Consider the following 20,852-nt stretch of genomic DNA (forward strand, 5'->3'; position numbering starts at 1 on the left):
GTAGGACCAAACTCCAAGGTTTTAAATTTCACAACGTATCGGCCGATAGGTATCGGACGTCACTAAATGCTGATATTATTTAATTAAATGCTCATTTAAGTTACATTTGATTACAACATTTAATATGTCATTAAATGTTATTTAAGTGAAATAACTTGTCAAAAATCACAAACCAAAGGTAACAAGTTTCGAACCCAGGTCATTTGCTTACAAAAATAATTAATTAACCATTATGCCAACCTTAATTACTTATTAGAATTACATGTTTTTTTTTTTTTATATTTCTTGCCCTTGGTGGATGTTTCCCAACAAATGCTATAAATTTGATTATTAATATTTATATAATAATAATATGGATACAAGATATATTTATTTATTAAAAATTAAGATATATATATATATATTAACTTGTACACATAATAAATATTATCTATATATATAATAAATATTATCTATATATATAATAAATATTAACTATAAATGATTTCAAAAAATATTAACTAATAAATATTAGTATATATATACACACATTTTAGTTCTTCTATTATTTTTCAATGGTTACTAATTATATCCCGATATTTTATATAAGTCATTAAATAATGTTTTTTATGTTTAAATAAATTAGTTATACTCACATAAAACTCATTTTATTATTGTTCATATTTTTAAGGATTTTTTTTTGGATTTTGTAGTATTTTCATGCATATCTTGATTTTTCGTCCATATCTATACATTTCCAAAGCGTATCTCAATACGTCTCTTAAAATTACCTTTCCGATACACATTGTGTTTCCGATACTTTGAACCTTGCCAAACTCTAAATGACTAGGGAACACCAGTCTCCAGTGAAGGGCAGTGGTAAACCATTGTCTCCCATGAAGTACGATCGCCGAAAAATGGATGATGGAATATATCTAGTAATATCGTTGTGTAATTGGTAGGGTTATTAAGGGCAAATATGAAATTTTGCAAATTGATCTGATGACACCTAAGGGCAAAAATGTAATTATACACATTTTAGGTCTTGGTCATTGACAGAAGGAAGGTATCTATCAAATTTTTCAAAAATAAAGGGGATGCTTTTGCTAAATGAAACTATAATGGAGGTTTTATGATTGTTAGAAACTTTAGGGGAGGTTTTTGTTTTTACCCAAAATTTAAAAATATCACTTCCATTGCCATGACTCAAACCTAGTCTCTCAAGTGAGAAACGAGCATCCAAACCAACTAAACTACAATGGAAAGCTTGCAATAATGCTTAATTTTAATCTTATTTGTGTTACATACGCACAGAACAAAAAGGCATACTTTAGAACAAAAGAAAGCATGTAATTTAAAAGGAATGACCAAAGGATATTACTAGTTCTAAAATCAGGGATTAGAACATCAGTATTGGGTATTGGCGTACTATATCATAGATATGGATACAATGTGACTTTGAAATTGCATACATACAAATGAAAGATATTAAATGCTTAGATACACTAGGAAATGTATACAAATCACATAAATACATGAATAAAACTAAATCTAAAGTTGAGTTATCTGTGAATAAAATATAAACACATGAAAAATTATCACTTGTAATTTTGATTTTTATTAAAATTTTAAGAAATTTATTTATTTAGTATTTTTATATAAATGATAACTCTATTTTTTACAAACAATGAATATGCTTTTATTTTTAACATATGATTGTAAAATAAAACATATAAACCATTTAAGGTAAAATAAATTATTTTTATCATTTTCAGGTTAATAAAATTAAAATTTAAATTATTTATTTCAATTTTTATAATTATAACTTTATTTCAGATTTTATAATTATAGTTTTCAATGTTTATTAATCTTGTTAGGAAAATTTATTTATTTAGTACTTTTGTATAAATAATAACTCCACCTTTTCAAATAATAAATATATTTTCACTTTTAACATATAATTTATATGTAAAATAAAACATATAAATCATTTAAGATAGAAAAATAAATTATTTTTATAAGTTTCAGTTCTTATTACTTTTTTTTTTGGAAAAATTAAATCTAAAATCAAATGTTTTATTTTTATAATTATAATTTTCAATTTTTATTAAAGTTCAAAAATAATTAAAAAATGGTCAATATACAATTTCATCAAATTAGGCATTAATATGTTTTTGTATTCATGCATATTGGGTCATATCTATTGATATAACATGATACGACCTGATATTTAGGTGTATCGACATGATATACATGACTAGTAGAATAAATATCCAGTTGTGGTGTATATTATATAGATGGCCATGGATATGGATATGATACACCCCATTATCGAGAGTATTGTATCAATATTTTAAACCTTAAAGTTAATTGCCTATTATATCTCTATCTCTGACCCTCGACCAAAACTGTTTTGTACGTGGTTCTAGTCTGACAATATTGATTTAAATATTTATCCCTTTGGTAAAACAAATCATGCTAATGATCCGAACTGTCTAAACTAGCTGATGTAATTAATCAACCAGGAAAATTCCTGCTATATATAAATGTTCTGAACCTTATTTAATTTGTTTTTTCAAGTCATGTTCAGAATTTGGCACATTAGCATTTCAAAAATCCATTATTATTTTGCTATTTTATTGGCTGATTTTTGAGAAATCAGCACATCGGTCAGACATTGATTATTAAAATCGATTCTGATTTTTTTTTGAATGATGTGGCATCTGACGTGGATAGGGGAGATAAAACAAATAATTTATGAGAAATTTAATCAGAGGAATCATCATTCAATCACAAATTCCTACTTAAGTTGAAGATAAATTGCAAGTGATCCTTATCATCATCCAAAATTTTGATCTCAATATAGCATATCTAAATAAACAGATCTTTTTGAAGTTTTGATGGAAATATATATGGAATCCAATTTAGATCTTCCAGATAATTTTGCACTGTGAGTGAATCGCTGAATTTTGTTGTTTGGGTGAATCACTTAATCAGAGTGAATCAGGGATGATCATTTCATTTCTTCAGTGTCAATTCAAATCCTATCTTGCCCCCACGATTAGAACCCGCATCCTAGACTACACCAAAAAGTGGCCTTGGGCATTTCATTTCTATTTTACAGTGGCCAAGATGAGGAATCTTTCCTAGGCCAATGCCATGCCATTTGCTAAGTAGGACTGTAGTAGGGGAGCTAATGGGTGGTCCAGCCCACTTCGGTTATGGGCTGGAATGGGCTGACATTTTATCTCTTTGCCAACTGCCGATTGAGAGAAAGAATCATTATTTTCTACACCTAGCTATTATAAAATACTGAAGTGCATTAAACAAAGGAAAAACGGGTCAAAAACAAGAAGGGGTTAGGATTATGGAGGGGTAATCATGTAAACCATTTCAAAATTGGACATTACAGAGCTGATGTAGTTGATCAAAATTGGCCCAGTCTACAAAGAGTAGAATCGTAGACCATTTGAACTCTTTATCAGATACATCATAGATGGATAGATAGTCTAAAGGTGCCATATTCCATTCATGTCACAGAAAAGCTCAAGTGGCTATAGACTCTACACTCTAAAGCCTATGGTTAGATGAACTTCTAAGTTCTATTCTACGTGCTTCAATAAGAATAAGAAGCAGCCCGCCAGTCTGTGGGCTTTGTGTGTGTGTATTTTTTTCCTGATATTTGGTGATACGCACCACACTAATAATCCTCTCCCCCAAAAGTCTATGGTTGTGGGAATCAAATTCACATTTATGCTGGAATGAACCAGCTAACATACCAACTGAGCCACCCTAATGAACCAGCTAACATAACAACTGAGCCACCCTTCAGTTGGTGCGGGCTTTGCTCTTTAATCTTTAGAGCCAATACTACTAGCCTTAAAACTAAAGCACTGGTAAGTCTACCCAAAGTCATTTTACCTGAAAAAAGAAAAGCTAAACCACTCTGATTCTTGATTAGCCCGTATTGGAAGGTTCCCCATTTCTTCTGTAGCCTTTTGCTGCTTCTTTTAAGTTCAAAGAAAAAATGGAAAGGAATTAAGAATGAAGTTCCTTTCTACATTCTAATAGTTTAATCACATTGCAACTTTAAATGGTGTTTGGTGGGTTTCCGTTTAGTGGATATACAACACCTATTGCATTGAGTTTCTGTTTTCATTTACAATGCAAAGTATTTTACAACCCGTTTCACCTCAAACAGGAGTCACCAGACACCGAATGTGATTTATATTTGGGTCAGTTTGGTGCGTCTTTCTGTGCATTCTTTTGGTTGTTTACAAGCCGGACAGACCGATTTTTGGTCTATTCCCGATTGGTTCATGAAAGATCTAACCGCCAAAAGCTGGAGCACCGAAAAGATGTGAGAAGCCCATTTTAGGCTGATTTCGGGAAGCTCCAAATGAAGCTTTTCACATCTTTCACGTTTTATTCTCATGTGGAAAGACACGAAAAGACATGATACTGCCAAACTAACTTTGGGCTGCTCAGATCTTCATGCAAAAGCTCAATACATCTTTTGACTGTCGAGCTATCAGAAGATCTTCCCAAAAAGACACACCAAACGGGCCCTTTGTTTAGCTTGGATAGCCAAAGTGGCACTGAGGCGGAGTGAGGCCCCTAAACTAAAACACAACACCCTGATACCAAACACCCCCTTAGTTACATGTTAAAATGAGGCAGACTATTATATCAAGAAAGCCAACAAAGGGTGGAGTGGACTTGATAAAAAAAAAAAGGATGTTCATTACACGTGCCTAAAAGTTCATTTTCAGTTGGGTTTGAATTGGCTTCTTCTAACCGGGAATCCAGGCTTTTGCAAAAGAAATTCTGAGAGAACGGAGGAAAAGACCAAGTTTCCCTCCTCTAGATTCAAATTATGAAGCCCACTGAAAAAGCCTCGACAGCCCTAGTTGTGTTAATATGTATAAACACCAACTCAACTCAATATAGCCTTATTATTTGGGTTCAGCTTATTAGTACAAATCACTGGTTGAGAATTTTTTTTTTTAAGTTTTTGGCAAAGTCCATGGTGCATCTGCTGCATCATGCAGTAAAAGATGTAATTGGTTAAATGTGCTGGCAAATATATCTTGGTAAACATGAAAAATAAACAGACTTTAACATGATTGGTTGAAATCTAGATTTAACATTACAGCCAATACTAATAAATACTCTAGTTGAACTCTAAATTCTTTTACCTAAGGGAGGTTCAGTTTGAGCTGTAAGAGCTATGTGAAGCTATGGGTCAATTCAACTCAACCAAACCGCGTTTCCTACTCTGGGCTCAGTTGTAATTTTGGTTCTTTTCCTTTTGGGGGCCCTAGCCTCTCTTAAGGGAGTTAAGATAGTTTATCTCCCCTTCTTTGTAATTAATTGTCCTTTTTGATTAATGAAAGTTTTGTTATTGATTAAAAAACTTTTTTTATGACAATTTCTGGTTTTTATCCAGGTTTGAATAGGCTATGTAAGGCAAGCTCAAAAATGAGTTTTAAGTTGCCACTGAACTTTTACAATCAAAATGTCAAAGTGCCTATTTTCCCTAGTAGGTTTAATCCAGCACCTACGGGCCTAAGTTCACTCATGAATGAGCTTTAAACTTGAGACTATTATAATTGATAGCACATTTTACATGATTCATGAGTCATGACCTAGTTGGATTAGGTTTGAAATTCATAATTACTTTTATTTGTATCCAACTAATCATGAATCATTTATGTGGAACCTCCCTACATCTCTATCAGAAATCTGAGTCTGACATGGCAATACCATAACATCAATAATTATTTAATTTGATAATGGATCAAATTTTATAATGTCAGCCTAGATGTATTAAGAAACCATCTTTTTCTTATTTTGATGTAAATGTACAAGTTGCCTTAACAGATTTTAATATTAGGCCTTTTGACAAAATGACAGATAAGCCTATTGTTTTCATGTAACCAATTGCAGATTTGCAGCACCGAGTCATTGCATCTAGACATATCAAACATCCGTATCATTAGAATAAGCTAAGGAAGCAGTTTTCTTTTTCATTTATTTTAACTTCTTCTAGAAGAAGAAATATTGTATCAATAAGTAAATGCAAGTGTATATAAAACAAGTGCAAAGCACCTGGACTAGAACAATAGAAAACCTTAGACAACCCAAGCCCCTATATAGATGACCATCCCTATACAGCAAATACAAAGAGCCAAGAAGCACAACTACCTGCAAAAATAGGCCCATGCACAAACCCAGGCTTTTGAAATCTTAATTTACAAAGGAAAACCAGAAAAGAAATCGAGTCAGAGGAGATGAATTTACACGTTTAAGTGTTGGGCATGAAGCACGTGCATAGCCTTTGAGCAATTTCTGGTTAACCATGTTTTATTCGACCTTAGATTTCATTACTAACAAGTATATCTAATTTAATCTGTAGAATTTCATGGTTATAGATTATATATCATAGGCTAAGGTATGAAGAAACGTTACTCTTCCATCCCTTTTCTTTTGAGATAACTAGAATTTAAATAAAGATGATTGCATGTTAAGCAAACAATGGAGATGAGATTACTGGAACAATTTGTTTTATAAGGAATTTATCAGGAAAATAGTAGGAGGCTGGAAACATCTCTGAACTTTTTACAAATTTTCACTCTTACTGCTGTGGTGGAAGATGGATCCCCTATTTGGTTTTGGGTTTGAAGATGATAACAAGTCATTTACACACAACTCACAATTGAATGCTTGTACACTGTATACGATATAAATACATGGTTTACACTTTACAATAAACACATGAGACATTCCTTGTGGCCATAACCATCTTCAGTATTTCTAGGTGGTTTATTAGTAAAACATGTTTATCTGATACTATGATTGACCCAGTTGTGGGCCTCCTGAAACTATGCTTCGTGCTTTATGGTGTAATACGATAACTCAAATCTTCAAACCTTATTTAGCCATGGAGGTGCCTGAGGTGTTGTGTCTTCAGTGATGACCACTGATAGCTGCTAGAGTCTATAAAACCCTACGTCCCAACCAACTATCCATAGTTTGATTGAAACCATGTTGAGCATACAAGAGGCCATGGTTGCAGATGTTAAAGCTAAACCCCGTCTACCTGTACATCTGTTAAAGCCCTGTTCTGGAGGAGCTGCAGATGTTGGATTGCAGAGTAAGCCCCAGATGAAGATCCAAACTTTTACAGCTTTGCTTTTTAACGGGCAAGGGCGAGGGCTTAATGACTATTGGTCTATTCTGGTTGAGCTTGTTTGTCTGTGTCGGAGTGAACATACAAGTGTCTTGTTGGAGCGGGAATTGATGATTGGATAGAGGATATGATTTTGATAAGTTGTTCGCACTGAGGAACGCTTTCTGATCAAACCGGTTGAAACTGATATTGGACTCTTCAACCAGTGTGGAGTCAGAAGGATCATAGAAGAGAGAAGCTGAAGGATGGTAAATGAAAGCTTGGTTATTCTGCAAAGGTTGGAGATAATAATTGACGCTTGCCCTCCTCGCTTGAAGCTGCAATCTCTTTTTCTTCAGTCTCTCTTTTTTATGCGCATTTTGGTGACCCCCTAGCGCCTGTGAATTGGCAAACTCCTTGAAACAAAATTGGCACTCATACCTCTTGTCTTCCAGCTCAGCTGTTGGAGCTTTTTCCTTACAAGGCTTCTCCCTCCGAGTCTGAGATGAAACTGTGATTGATGAATTGGAACTTTCATCTCCTTCCTCCGACCCTCTAGAGCACCTTCCATCATTTGCACAGGGATCCACCTCGAAGCCGAATAATCGGAGCTTCTTCTCTTCGCTGTGAATTTTAACTTGGAGCTGGAGGCCATCTTCTTTAACCCATTTGGGAGGTAATAGATCAGAAGAGGCAGCGAGGCCATGTTCTAATGCATCCTTTTCCATCTCTCTCTCTCTCTCTCTGAAGATGGGGATATTGGGATCTAATTTGTACTGGAACCGAGACACCTATCAGTTGTCTGATCTCTCTTCAATTTATAGGAAGCTTGTTCGGATCCAATGGTGAAATGAACCCAAGCGAGATGAATTTTATAATCATGAACAGAATAGACGTGCCGAAAGGGTCAACAAAAGGAGGGGGGGGATAGGCCAGATGACTCAGATTGAAGCAGCCGTCATTCAGTATTGGGGTAGAACTTTTCCATATTAAACTAGATATGCTACAAACTCCCCCCCATCAAAGGGGATTCAGTCTGTCTAATTGAGGAGAGATCCCGGTCTATAACTATAAGTGTTACGATAATCAATTCTGAGATGCGATTATTCTACCAACTTGGGCATTTAAAACATTTATGGCCATGTAATAAGAAGAAGAGCATGATATTATATTTGCTCTATAGTTCCAAAAGTCAAAAAGAGGATTAGAGAGATGCAACCCACCTGGGAGGAAGTCTCTCAACTGTGCAAACAAATCTACCAATCCCACTGTACCAAAATTGAATATAAAAGCACATTTTTCCTGACCACCTAACGAGTCAGTGTATTTGTGCATTTTCTTCTCGACCATAGATCAACATGTAACACGAAAAGCAATAAAATATATGCAAATCATACCAGTGGGTACCCAGTCCAACCCACCACGGGGTTCAATCAATGAGACCCTATGTATTATTTGAAATATTATGTTTCTGTAGTTTGGTGGTTATCTGGCACTTAAAGAAGGCTGTTTATAAATATTCTTTAAACCCAAATGGATCTAAACAAGCCCTAAAACTGTCAATTTTGACCATCTTTTGGGAATGCTCTTGGATGCTAAACGAAGGAATATTTGAGGTGGGTAATGATGTAAGCATATATACTAATAGGAGTCTTCAATGAGATCTGGGAATATCTTCTTGGAAGACAAATACCCAAAAGCAGAGGTTTACACTTCAAGGCCGAATTAGGTCATCAGCTTCCATTGAATAAACAACCATAGCATTTTTGTTGGACTTGGGTGGTTGTTCCAAATGTACCCACTTTTTAAAACTTCAGAGACATGCTAGATTGTTATTTCATTGTTTCATATTAGATCCATTACTGGGGGCTCTTTCCACCGATTGTTCTCTCTCTCTCTCTCTCTCTCTCTCTCTCTCTCTCTCTCTCTCTCTCCAACTGTTTCTATCCTTTTTAATATATATAAAACCTGGTTTCTTGCTTAGGGGAAGAAGTCCAAGTAGTCAATAACCATGCTAAGTCATCAAGCATTCACTGTCTTGATATGCGGAATCAGACACCGTCTAGGGGGGAGAACCCGATTGTGGTGGGTGGTTCACATATCCTCCGGAGGATAGTAAGGATGCCAAAATTGACTTCAGATCCCACGAGATGGAAATTGTCAAATTGAAACCCCTCTCCCCCCTGTAACCAGTTATTTATTCTTTTATGCGTTTGAATTCAGTAATGCAACAGTATTTTGATAGAGGGCAGGGTTGGTCGGAGGTTACTTTTTTCCGGTGAACCCCTTTCTTTGCACACTTCACGCAGAGCTTGCCGTGGGTCACAAGCAGACAGTTGAGATCAAACTTCAATTCGTTTGGAATCCGTTTGTTCAGATGAAGGTATGCCTTTTCTCTATCAGCACTCGTGGGTATCCAACCCATGGCCTTTGAAATCCGAAACACCTGTATTCCAGTTCTGCATAATTAATTATTTAAGGAATCCGAGGATAGATAAACTTTTGTGTGAGAAAGGTTATAAGAATATTTGTAGTTTTATACTCACGTGTGTGTCCACAGGGAAATCATCTTGCTGAAGATGGAACATGAGAACACAAGCCACCTGTCATCCATTTTGTCAACTTTCACATATCTAAACAATTTAGAGCAGAAGAATATATAATTGAAGATAGCATTACAATAATAATGTAACTTGGGGAAATTTTCTTTAATAAATAATCTTCAAGTGGTAGTGGAGTTTCCTTCTAAAAGAGCATTTGAAATTTGAAATTCGTAATTGACAATAAAAAAATGCACATGATTGCTTTTCATCCTGATGAGGCAGGCAAAAAAGTTCAAGCACTGACAAAGTCAAATCCAGGCAAACCACATTCGTAAAGTAAATGCTGAGGGCAAAACGGCACAGTGCACAAGTCATCCATTGTCAATAGGAGCTATGCATAGAGAAGTTCTTGAGCTTGTCATGTGGTAACTGGTAAGATCATCCGTCAAAGGAATCTTTCACCATATCTGGTGGTTAAGGCATCCGAACTATAAATCCAACAACTTTAAATTATGTACGACAGGAATCCATTGGGAAGCAAATTGTACTTAATATAGTATAGAAAACATATTTAACAAACCTCCAAAGATGCTTGTATCAAGAGCCTGCCAAGTTACAATATTAAACAGATTCTGTCCAAACACTGCCATGATGCAAGCAAATAGTTGGTGCTGCATAAATTAGCACAGCTTCAACAGAGTGGATTGCAGAATCCTGGTGTTAAAAGCCATGAGTTGCTTTTATAAAGGTAGATCCTGCATAATTTAGCATTTTCCAATCAGAAAGAATAATGTAGCTTTGTTTGCCAGCTCTCCAAGAATGTAACTGGCCAAACATTATGTACATAGCAGGCATCAACCTAAATGTTTGAGAAGCAACAACTGACTGAAAGAAACAGTCATAGGGCAAATGTTTGTGATATAAAATAATTGGCTACTTCCTAACAACTTGGAAACTTGCAAAGTTCCGTTCAGAAATAAATTTTATGATCCAATTACATTGCACATCACTGTTTCCCCCAAAAGGATTGTTTTCCAGATTTTTCTCCTTATCTTAGAACTTCACAGGCAGCTAATGTAGAGCTTACATGGGGTCAGCTACACAAATCCCTTTTTTTTTTTGGATAGCTGCATAAATCCTGTTTCATCAATGCATCTGTGAGACAAAACCTTTGTCAAATTGTTAATTATCAGATCCTTTCTTGCTGCATCAGCCTATGTTCTCAGTCTTCCTGTAGCTCTTTTAGATCTCCTAAATTCCCAAAAAGTGCTTTAGGTATCAATTTGCTGCTTGGTTGGTTTGTTTCTCCTACTATAACAAAAAACAATCTGCCTAGTTTATTAGGGAGCAAGTTGGGGTTGATCTTAGTTGGGCCTAAAATGGATAAACTTTCAAATACCATTGACACATGCTTTTGTGTGAATTTCAGTGACTAGGCAAAATTTTCATGACAGAGCTGTGCATTTCCAGAAAAAATTTAAGCCTGCATACACCTGGGAAATTTAAAGGTCATTTACTCGACGCTAATCCTGGCCATCCAAGATCTTGAAGCGGAAGACAGGGCACAGACTAACCTTTGGCACTTAACATAAGGTAGTTAATGAGATCAGAGAACTTTACAGTTCCCAGGAACTAAAACTCAAATGATGGTAATTACTATAAGTGATAGGGGTGCAATTGAATTGAGCTCTAATCGAGTTGTTTGGGCTCAAGTTTGACTAGGCTTGGTTTGAGTTCGAATCTTGGGGTAAGCTCGATTAGTTATTCGAACTCAAGCTTGACCAATAAAAAGTTAGGGTTGAAAGCTTGCAGGTCTGCCTTGATATTATAAAAATATCATATATATCATACATACATACATACATACATATATATATATATATGTATATTATATAATATAAGAATATACTATATATTATAAAAATATATCATATATTCATAAAAGATAAAAATATATTCATTTTCGAGTTTTCACGCCAAACTTGGGTTCATTGAATATTTAATCAAACCAAGCTTATACCAGAAAATAGAGTCCAAATCGAACACGAACTAGAGCTCAAACCTAGTAGTATTTTAGTCAAGCTAAACCAAGACATGCCAAAGTTCAGTTCAGTTTGGCCCAATTACACCCCTAATAAGTGATGTTCATGTATAGTCTTCAGCTTCTTTCAGAAACCAAAATACTAATGCCATGTTGAACTTGTTTTGACATCTCTTTCTCTACCTTACCCTCATCTTAATGAACTGGAATACTCAAGCACATGTGCTATCTCTGGGAGCAATCAGTTTTCAAATAAACTAGTGCACAAGCCAGGTCTCACCAATATGGGTGCAACTTAAGCAGGTTAGGTGTGATTGAGGATCAACCCATGACCCAATTTCAAAGTAGAACGGATTGAAGATATGCATTAATGCATCTCTATCTCTATCTATCTATCTATATGCATTTGCACATATTTGTACATGGGTGAGTTTGGGCTAACCATATACATATTGTAAATAACTAAATACAGTTTAGGTTGTACATGATAGTGTAAATATGTAAATATGTACTATAGATACATATATACACGTCGTAAACAAACAATATAGACATCTATATCATACAGTGTTGGCCCAAGACCAACCCAAATATGGCCCGAGTTTTCTGGTCCTGGCCCAGCCGGGAGCCCAAAAATTCAAATCCAAGTGACCAACTCGTGCAAAAACTCAGGTTGGGTTGGGTTGGGCCCGCCCAAGTTGCAGCTCTACTCACCAACAGATCAATGAAGCATATTTGCTAAAGCTGATGTTACATGCAACTTTGTTAAAGTAATTGATTATTCATCATCTTATCCACCAACTACCAGGTTAATAACTAGGACAGATCTGATATATCTAAAATTTGATAAATAAACTGATTAAGAGTGGTGATGTAGAACCAGCTAATTTGATACGAAGCTAACATTGGACAAGTTCAACTTAAGATGGGTATATAGCGCTAGGCAAAAGGTTTAGAAACCAAAGCTAACATAATTGGGTCAGTCTAGGTACAGAATTTTCTAATGAAGCTTTCTATGAATGTTTATAATAGAAAGTTGTAGGGGCAACCAAGTTTGTAAAGCTTCTAGGTCTAGCATACAAAGACACAAATGCTGTCTTGTGAAGAAAAGTCTAGAGCCTAGGTGGGGGTGGGGGGCAACCTAGCATGAGATGTGGAAGTGATTTGACACAAGGATGAAAAATGTCAAGAGGAATTCTGGGTATTGGGGAAACTAATAAAAGAATTTATCTATGATCGATATCAAACCTTTATTGATGTAATTTTATGATATTTCCCCTGGTCATGATAGCAAATCAATGCTGAATCAGAAAGCTTGCAGAAAAGGTCATTGAAAAAAAAAAAGAGAAAAGAAAGAACTTGGACACTTAACAAGCACATAAGATAACTCTAGGGTATAGGGAAACCACTCATGATAGCACAATAAAGTTCACTTCAAAAATCATTGACCATGTTTTTCCTTCATAGTACATACATATAAAATGATTTTTGTAGCAAAATTATTAACATACTTACCGCTACTGCCTAAAAATAAAAAAGTACATAAAAATCAGAAATTTCCAATTTTAACTTGCTTGCTTCTGCATCAAGTGCTCAACTCTCAAAGCCAAAATTGTCTAAGTGATTTCATTATTCATTATCTTGAACAGTTACAACTACCACATTAGTGCTACCATGCTAGAGGATGGGTATGAAACTTAATAATAATAATTAGGTGGACTGGGTTTGGGTTGAACCCCATCCAAATCAAAATCAATTTGAATGGATTGGATGGACCACTAAGACATATTGGTTGGACCAGGTCCATTTATAATGGATTTATATTGGACTAGGTCGGATTGAACCAATATTGGGTCCATTGACATAAGATAAGAGCACGGGTGTCAATGGACCAGGTTTAGGTTGAACCCAATCTAAATTAAAACCAATTTGAACAGGCTGGATAGTCCAAATATTAAATTGGACCAGTCCAGAATGGTCCAAATTATTCAATGGATTAGATTGGATCTGGTCCATCTGTAATGGGCTCATACTGGACCAGATCGGATTGGACCAATATCTGGTCCATTGACATCCCTAGGTGGGATTGGCATACAACAATGACAGATAAGGAGCTACAAACCATGTATTATTGGATTCTAATGATATATATCTTCTGTAGGATATGTTAGATCTAAGGATAGCAATCTCTAGAATCAGGCTTCTAATGATAATATGTCTCCTGTAGGTATGTTCATGGTTCAACAACTTCAATCAAGAATTCAAAATTCAAAAAACAGGAATTGAGACAAGAACCTAAGTTCTAAGAAGCAAAGAAAGCTACTTGGTAAGTCTAACCTCCTTGCTAAACAACAAAAGGAATCATAATGACCATGAATCAAGATTTGGGTGGCATCATGCCATACCATTAAAACAGAGAGCTTGAAAAAGGATTTCTTTTTTTTTTTAATCAGTAACAAATGATCTGATTTATTTGATTGATAAAGCAAAGGAATCAAAAATATTACTCTCCAACAATCTTTAGAGAAGTAGGACAAAATATCCAATACAGCAATTGGCTTTGGTTATTTGTAACCAAAGAGAGAATGTACAAAAACCATAACTTGATAAAACATTTGTATAAATCCTTTTTACCTATAAACCTAAGAATCAAAATTATTAACTACATGTCTACATATGAGATATGACATACTAATTTAGACAATTAAGAAAAAAAGAACAAAAATAAAACCCCGGCAACTAATGTTCTATACATGACATAAACTAGCTATACTGCCCACTTTAGTCCAAATTTTCTTCTCTTCTCTTGGTAAGATCCTGATTTTCTCCAGGATTCAGCAACAAATGCAACAACTGAATTTAGAATCAAGGACCTCTTACAGATAACCCTAGTAAAGTGACTGAATTTTTAAAGAAAGCCATTCAAGTGATGTAGTATGATACCTGGATACCTGTACAAAGGTGTTGTATCATGTCAAATACTTTTATTGTAAGTTTCATATTTGATACTGTATCCAGCCATATCCTTGCACATCCGGGTAACATAAGTCTAGCCATTAGTGGGTGGATGGGTGCCATACTGCAACATACCTTACTACCAAGATTCCAGAGGTTTCTGGCCTTCTATGCAACAAATTCTCTCCTAGATCCTCAGAAGCATGAATGAGCAATTATATAGCCAAGTTACTATAAGCTATGCTGTATATGGACCATTACTGCACATAAGGAATTTCTGAATTGCTTCTTAAGACTTTATTTTATTTCATTTATTTGTTTATTTTTTACTATGTGCATGTCAAAAAATGAAAAGGATTCAAAGAATAATGAGAAGACTGAAAACCAGTAACAAAACAAACACCAAAATAAATTCAGAGTTCGTTTTAATCTATATATTTATAGTGATATAATATGATGACATAGGGTTATATGATGAGGACATTGACACTTATACAAGGTGTTAGGCTTGACATAACAAATTCAGGAAACTCAAAAAGGCAGACATACCAGTACAATTTGTTTCATATGAAAATATGTCTACTACTTTGACGTTATAATCTCTTGTTAGTTGAATCACCAACCGTTTTGCAGGGTTTCTTATTGATAATAAGAAAAAATTACATCAAAAGAAAAGAGAAAAAGGGGAGCAGAATCCCCACTCCGAAACATCAACAAGATAAACCATAAAATCCTTCTAAAGGATAAAAAGTTATCCCCCCTCCCAACAGAAATAAAAAAAGGAAACAGATTGCTGAGTTAACAACATGTCCATTCTAATAACCATTTCACTCCCTTGTATTCTAATATTATGCAATGGTTGCAACACAATCTTGAAGTATCTTTATAGTTTACACTTTATCAACCTTGGACAGATCATATAACCAAGGGGAAACTCCAATACAAGGTTGGATACAGAACAGACTGAAGTGGACTGCAGGAGTGAATGTGCCAAATTATCCAATGGACACTGCAGATTAGCCACAGGATTCCTCCAACTAGGAGATTCCCTACTTGACCCCATATAAATCCAATTTGTTTCGTGGAATCCAAGTTGGATAAAATTGGTTCATAGGTATCTTGTAAGCTTAAATCAATTCTTTTTAATAAATATCCAAATTTAAATGCTTTAGGTATGCTTTCTAATGAAATGACATTGACGGTTAAAGAATTGCTCAGCTATTATCTTTTACTAGTAAATTATGAAAATATTTGCATTGTTAAAAGAATATAAGGAGACTATTCCAAACGAAAAAAAAAAAGACTTTATCAGTTGTTTTGTATAGGTAAATAGCAGCTAGACTATAAAATTCACAATAAATCAAAACAAAGAAAAATGACCTTATTCAAGTAATCCTCAAACAAGAAAAATAAAATTCTTAATGATTAAAAAACAAAAAGACAAATTCCATTATACTACAACAGGACCTAAAAATGGTGTTGAGTTTTGGGCTGATATAACATGTTTTTTATTTACATAGCATAGTTAGGGAGTTATTGGGCCTTAGGCCCATTAGTTTATGTTTTAAGTTAAAAGTGTTTTTAAGTTCTCACAAGTAGCTGACTTACTAAGGGCATACTTGTCTTTGTACTCTCTTTTTTATGAGTATATAATCTAATGAAAGGGGTGGCCAGACCTAATTCTGAGCTTCTCCCATTCTCTTCTATCTCTCTTCTCTCTCTTTCTCAACTGAAACCTTTTGTTCTCTTTCCTTCCTTTCACAGTTTTTATATCAAAACAAATTGTCCAAACTTTTCTACTTGGTATTAGAGCAAGTTTAAAGATTTCTTGAGCTTCTCCATCATGCAGCCCTAGATCGGATGACTGCATGATAAGGTAAAGGGCTGATCGAAGACTTCATGTAAGCCCAGTTTTTGGATTTTTTAGTGGAATTGCAATCCCTTGTAGCTGGTCTAGCGTTTTACACCAAAATCAGGAAGAATTGGAGAAAGGGGGAGAGTCCTATTTTAGTAGGACTCTTCAATTTTGACCTAGGAAGTGGCACTCTAGTTTTCTAGGGTTCCTTGAGGTTTTCTGAAGGGGATAGTTCAAGTCCCAACCTTTTTGGAGGTTTTTGGAGGGAGTGACAGCCTCTTCTCTCTCTTCTCCCGCTCCCACGAAAAAAGGAATATTTGGAGGGAGGTCCTTCTAGGGTTCTGGGATGGTGTTTGAGGTTTCTAGAGGAGATAAATACCTTTCTTTTTATCTCAAATTGATTTCCTAATCTATTATGGGAGTTATGGAAGGTTGTGGAGTTGAAAACAAATTTACAAGAGAAATGAGATACAAGGAAGGAGGTGTTGGAGATCTCTTCAGGGCCGGAGCCATCACTACGGTCAAATTAGATGGTACAAACTACTTAGAATGTTCAAAATTTGCAAAGATGGCGGTGCTCATGGAAAACTGGAGTATGTCACTAGTGAGGAAAAGAAACTTGAAACTAACCACTCCTGGTTGGTAGAGGAGAACTATATGGTGATGACTTGACTGTGTAATTCCATGTTGCCTCATATAAGCAAGAACTTTTTATGGGCTAACACAACTAAGGAGATTTGGGATGGAGTAGCATAAACCTATTCACAAAATGAGAATGTTGTTAGAGACTATCAGTTGAGAAACCAAGTGATTGCTACTAGACAGGGAGATAAGTTTGTTGCAATTTATTTTTCAGCCCTCAAAACCTTATGGTAGGAGATAAATCATTTGGAGACTGTGGTTTGGGAAAGTAGCAAAGATGCAACAACTTATCAGAAGCTGGTAGAGAAGAATAGGGTTTTTGAGTTTTTAGCTAGACTTAACCCTCAGTATAATATTGCACAGAAACATATTCTTTCCTGAGACAATGTAACTCTCTCCCAGGCATATGCTTTTGTGTTTGGAGAGGAGAGTAGGAGGAATGTGATGATGAGGAACAAGCCTTAAGCAGTCAGCTATGGTTAGCATAGTGAAGCCTAAGTCGAGTGGGGACAGGGGTGGAAATGAACCGAGGAAGGAGGACAAAAGGGACCTAATCTGTGACTACCCAAACATACCTGAGATAACTACTAGAAGCTTTACCCACACCTTGTACCAAGCCAGCTCAGAAATAAGAAGGGAAATGTGAATATGGCAGTGGTTGGTGATTTATCAAGGCCACCTACTGCAACCTCTCTAGAGTCTGTCAGTTTGTCCAGTTTGGAGTGTAAGGGCTATCAACTTGGAAAGCTTTGTAGACATTCCTTTAAAGCAAGTAATGAAATATGTTCTTCTGTTTTTTATATTGTTCATGTTGATATGTGGGGGCCATACCATGTTTCCTCTATGGACAACTATCGTTATTTTCTTCTGTTTGTGGATGATTATTCTCGGTACTCTTGGATATATTTGATGAGATCCCGTGATGAGGTATAGTCTTTGGTTCAACAATTCCATTAGATGGTGCTAACAGTTTGGGGTACGAGTGAAAGTGTTTAGATTAGCAATGCCAAGGAATACTTTGAAAAAAACATGGCATCATACCCATTGGAGCATGGAGTTATCCAATAGAGCAGTTGTACATACACTCCACAAAAGAATGGTGTAGCAAAAAGGAAGAACAAACATATTGTGTTAGTAGCAAGAAGCATGATGTTGAGCTCTACAGTTCTAGTTTGTTTTTGGGGTGATGCAGTTCTTACAATAGTATTCTTGATTAACCGGGTGCCTTCTCGTGTTCTTGGATATAGCACTCTGATCAACCTTCTTTTTCCTGAGGGGGAGACATTCCATATTCCTCTAAGGGTGTTTGGATGTGTATGCTTTGTCCATGTTCTTGGTTCTCACCATTCAAAACTGGATCCTAAGGCGAAGAAATGTGTCTTCCTTGGGTATGCAGGAAATCAGAAGGGGTATTGCTGTTATGATCCAGTCTCCGGGAGTCGATATGTTACTATGGATGTCACCTTTTTTGAGTTCACACCTTTTTTTCTCGGGGGGTTCTTCTCAAGGGGAGTGCTTTGGAGAATGAAGTGAGCAATCTATACCACTTCTTGTTCCAGCTCCTTCATCTACTCCAGTGTCTGACCTACCTATCTCACCCACTTTGCCACCTCCATTCTGTCATGTCTCTCACAAGGAGGTTGATTCCATAGTAGAGGAACCCACGTCACTCCCTATCGGCTTGTTAGAGATTCCAGGTTTGACTGACATAGACCCAGGTATGCCTCTTGTTCCCCCCGATGGTTTAGTTCGTATTGATACTACTACCCTTTTTTGGAAAAAGGTAAAGTAATTTATTTAGCATAGAAAACGATGATTAATACATCAAAACCCAGACCGCTAAGAGTGCCTGGGCACAAATCAAATTACAAACTCATCCAGGACTGAGAACAAAACAAAAGAGACAGACTCTGATGTTTGAACTCTTCAGTCACCGACACCCAAGAGAATAACTTGCCCACAACTCTACTTCATCCGGGCTTTTAATTTTGTTGTTTCTCTCAATCCAAATGGACCATAACACAACTGCTGGAATGGTACTCCATACAAGCTTTCCTTTCTTGCTGAGGCCCTCAATTCTCCAACAGTTCAACAGCTCCTTCACTGATTTTGGCATAACCCAACTAATTGCCAAAGCCTTTAGGAAATGCCTCCAGACCATAGAAGAAACTGGGTAGTGGATACACAAATGCTCTGTAGTTTCTGCAAGAGTTCCACACAAACCACAAGAATGATCCAGAATCTGAATGCCACATCTCTCCAGATTAACTTTAGTTAGACATTTATCAAGAGCCATTGTCCAAACCAGAAAATTAATCTTGAAGGGACTAGTTGGATTCCAAATCTGATTGGCAGGGAAATCCACCTGACCTGACCTATACAACTTAAGAACCAAGGATTTAACAGAGAAACAACCATCTGCATTCCATTTCCAGCTCCATTCATCCTCCTGACTCAAATCTATCATCTGACTTTGAGGCAGCCCCAACAACGCCACATACTCTTCCACCTTCCAATCAAACAAACTTTTCCTAGAAGGAGTCATCCAAATAATGGAATCACCAGAAACATTAAAATTATTAGCTACTGAAGAATCTTGATTCACAGAGATTTGGAAAAGGAGGGGGAAAGCATCTGCCAAGGAGCCCTCTAAACACCAGGGGTCCTTCCAAAACTTAATTCTATCCCCTTTACCCACCTTAAGTCTGATCCCATCCAAGAGGATAGGAAGATTCTTCAATATGCCTGCCTAGAGAGATCTGCCCCCTCTTGGATGAGGATCCTTAGATCTCCAATCACCCCACTCCATCCCATACTTCACCGCAATAAGGTTTCTCCACCATGCATTCCTTTCAGTAGTAAATTTCCATAACCATTTACTGAGAAGGGCAGAATTAAATTTCTTCAGATTTCTTATTCCCAATCCACCAACTTCCTTAGGGAGACACACTTGCTCCCACTTTACAATGTGAATCTTCTTTTCATCTTCTCATCCCCTCCATAAAAAGTTCCTTTGGATTTGCTCCAGCCTATTTGCTATTTTGTTTGGGATGAGGAAAAGAGAGGAAATAAGCAGGGAGGTTAGAAAGGGTACTCTCAATCAACATCACTCTACTCCCAAATGACAGATATTTTGCCTTCCAAGAAGACATTTTTTTCTCCATTTCTCAATAATTGAAACCCAAGTCGAGGAGGAAGAGTATTTAACCCCAAGAGGTAGCCCCAAATACCTTACTAAGAGAAAAACCGATTTGACAAGCCATCACTTCTGCACATTCTTCTAAATTTGAGACATGGCCCATAGGGATGATCTGACTTTTACTCAGATTAACTTTGAGACCAAACACCACTTCAAACCAGCTCAGAATCCCAAGCATTGGTTCCAACTGAATCAGAGATGCATCAACAAAACATAGGGTATCATCTGCAAATTGGAGGATATTGAATTTTTCCTTTCCATGGGAGATTGCAAATCCATCCCAATACCTAGAATCTGCAGCCTTTTTACTAAAAAGAGTGAGAATTTCCATGACACAGATAACAGCAAAGTGGAAAGAGGATCTCCCCTGCCTCAAGCCTCTAGAACTGCCAAAAAACCCTGTAGACTGGCCATTAATTAGGATTGAAAATTTAGGGGTCTTAACACAAACTCTAATCCAATTTCTC

General features: G+C 36.1%; 2 protein-coding genes across 2 annotated transcripts in view; both read right to left on the reverse strand.

The window, feature by feature from the left end:
• Nucleotides 1-6,528: 6,528 nt before the first annotated feature.
• On the reverse strand, nucleotides 6,529-7,878 carry LOC148854017 (uncharacterized). Its single transcript, XM_088985966.1, has one exon. The coding sequence runs from the start codon at nucleotides 7,876-7,878 to the stop codon at nucleotides 7,093-7,095; it is 786 nt and encodes a 261-aa protein (XP_088842092.1). The 3' UTR covers nucleotides 6,529-7,092.
• LOC148854016 (DNA glycosylase superfamily protein) overlaps nucleotides 6,529-20,852 on the reverse strand; it is a 45,548-nt gene continuing 31,224 nt past the window's right edge. Inside the window, exons 3-4 of the mRNA XM_088985965.1 lie at nucleotides 9,697-9,753; nucleotides 6,529-9,596 (exon numbers count right to left, since the gene is read on the reverse strand). Coding sequence (XP_088842091.1) covers nucleotides 9,348-9,596; nucleotides 9,697-9,753 — 306 coding nt within the window. The 3' untranslated portion in view covers nucleotides 6,529-9,347. The remainder of the gene's footprint in view (nucleotides 9,597-9,696; nucleotides 9,754-20,852) is intronic.

This window comes from Nelumbo lutea, chromosome 4 (assembly GCF_056320005.1).
Source record: "Nelumbo lutea isolate HS-2025 chromosome 4, American lotus-T2T, whole genome shotgun sequence".
NCBI lineage: Eukaryota > Viridiplantae > Streptophyta > Magnoliopsida > Proteales > Nelumbonaceae > Nelumbo > Nelumbo lutea.

Excerpts from the sequence above, each read along its gene's own strand:
- LOC148854017 (XM_088985966.1), bottom strand. The coding sequence starts at position 7,878 with ATGGAAAAGGATGCATTAGAACATGGCCTCGCTGCCTCTTCTGATCTA.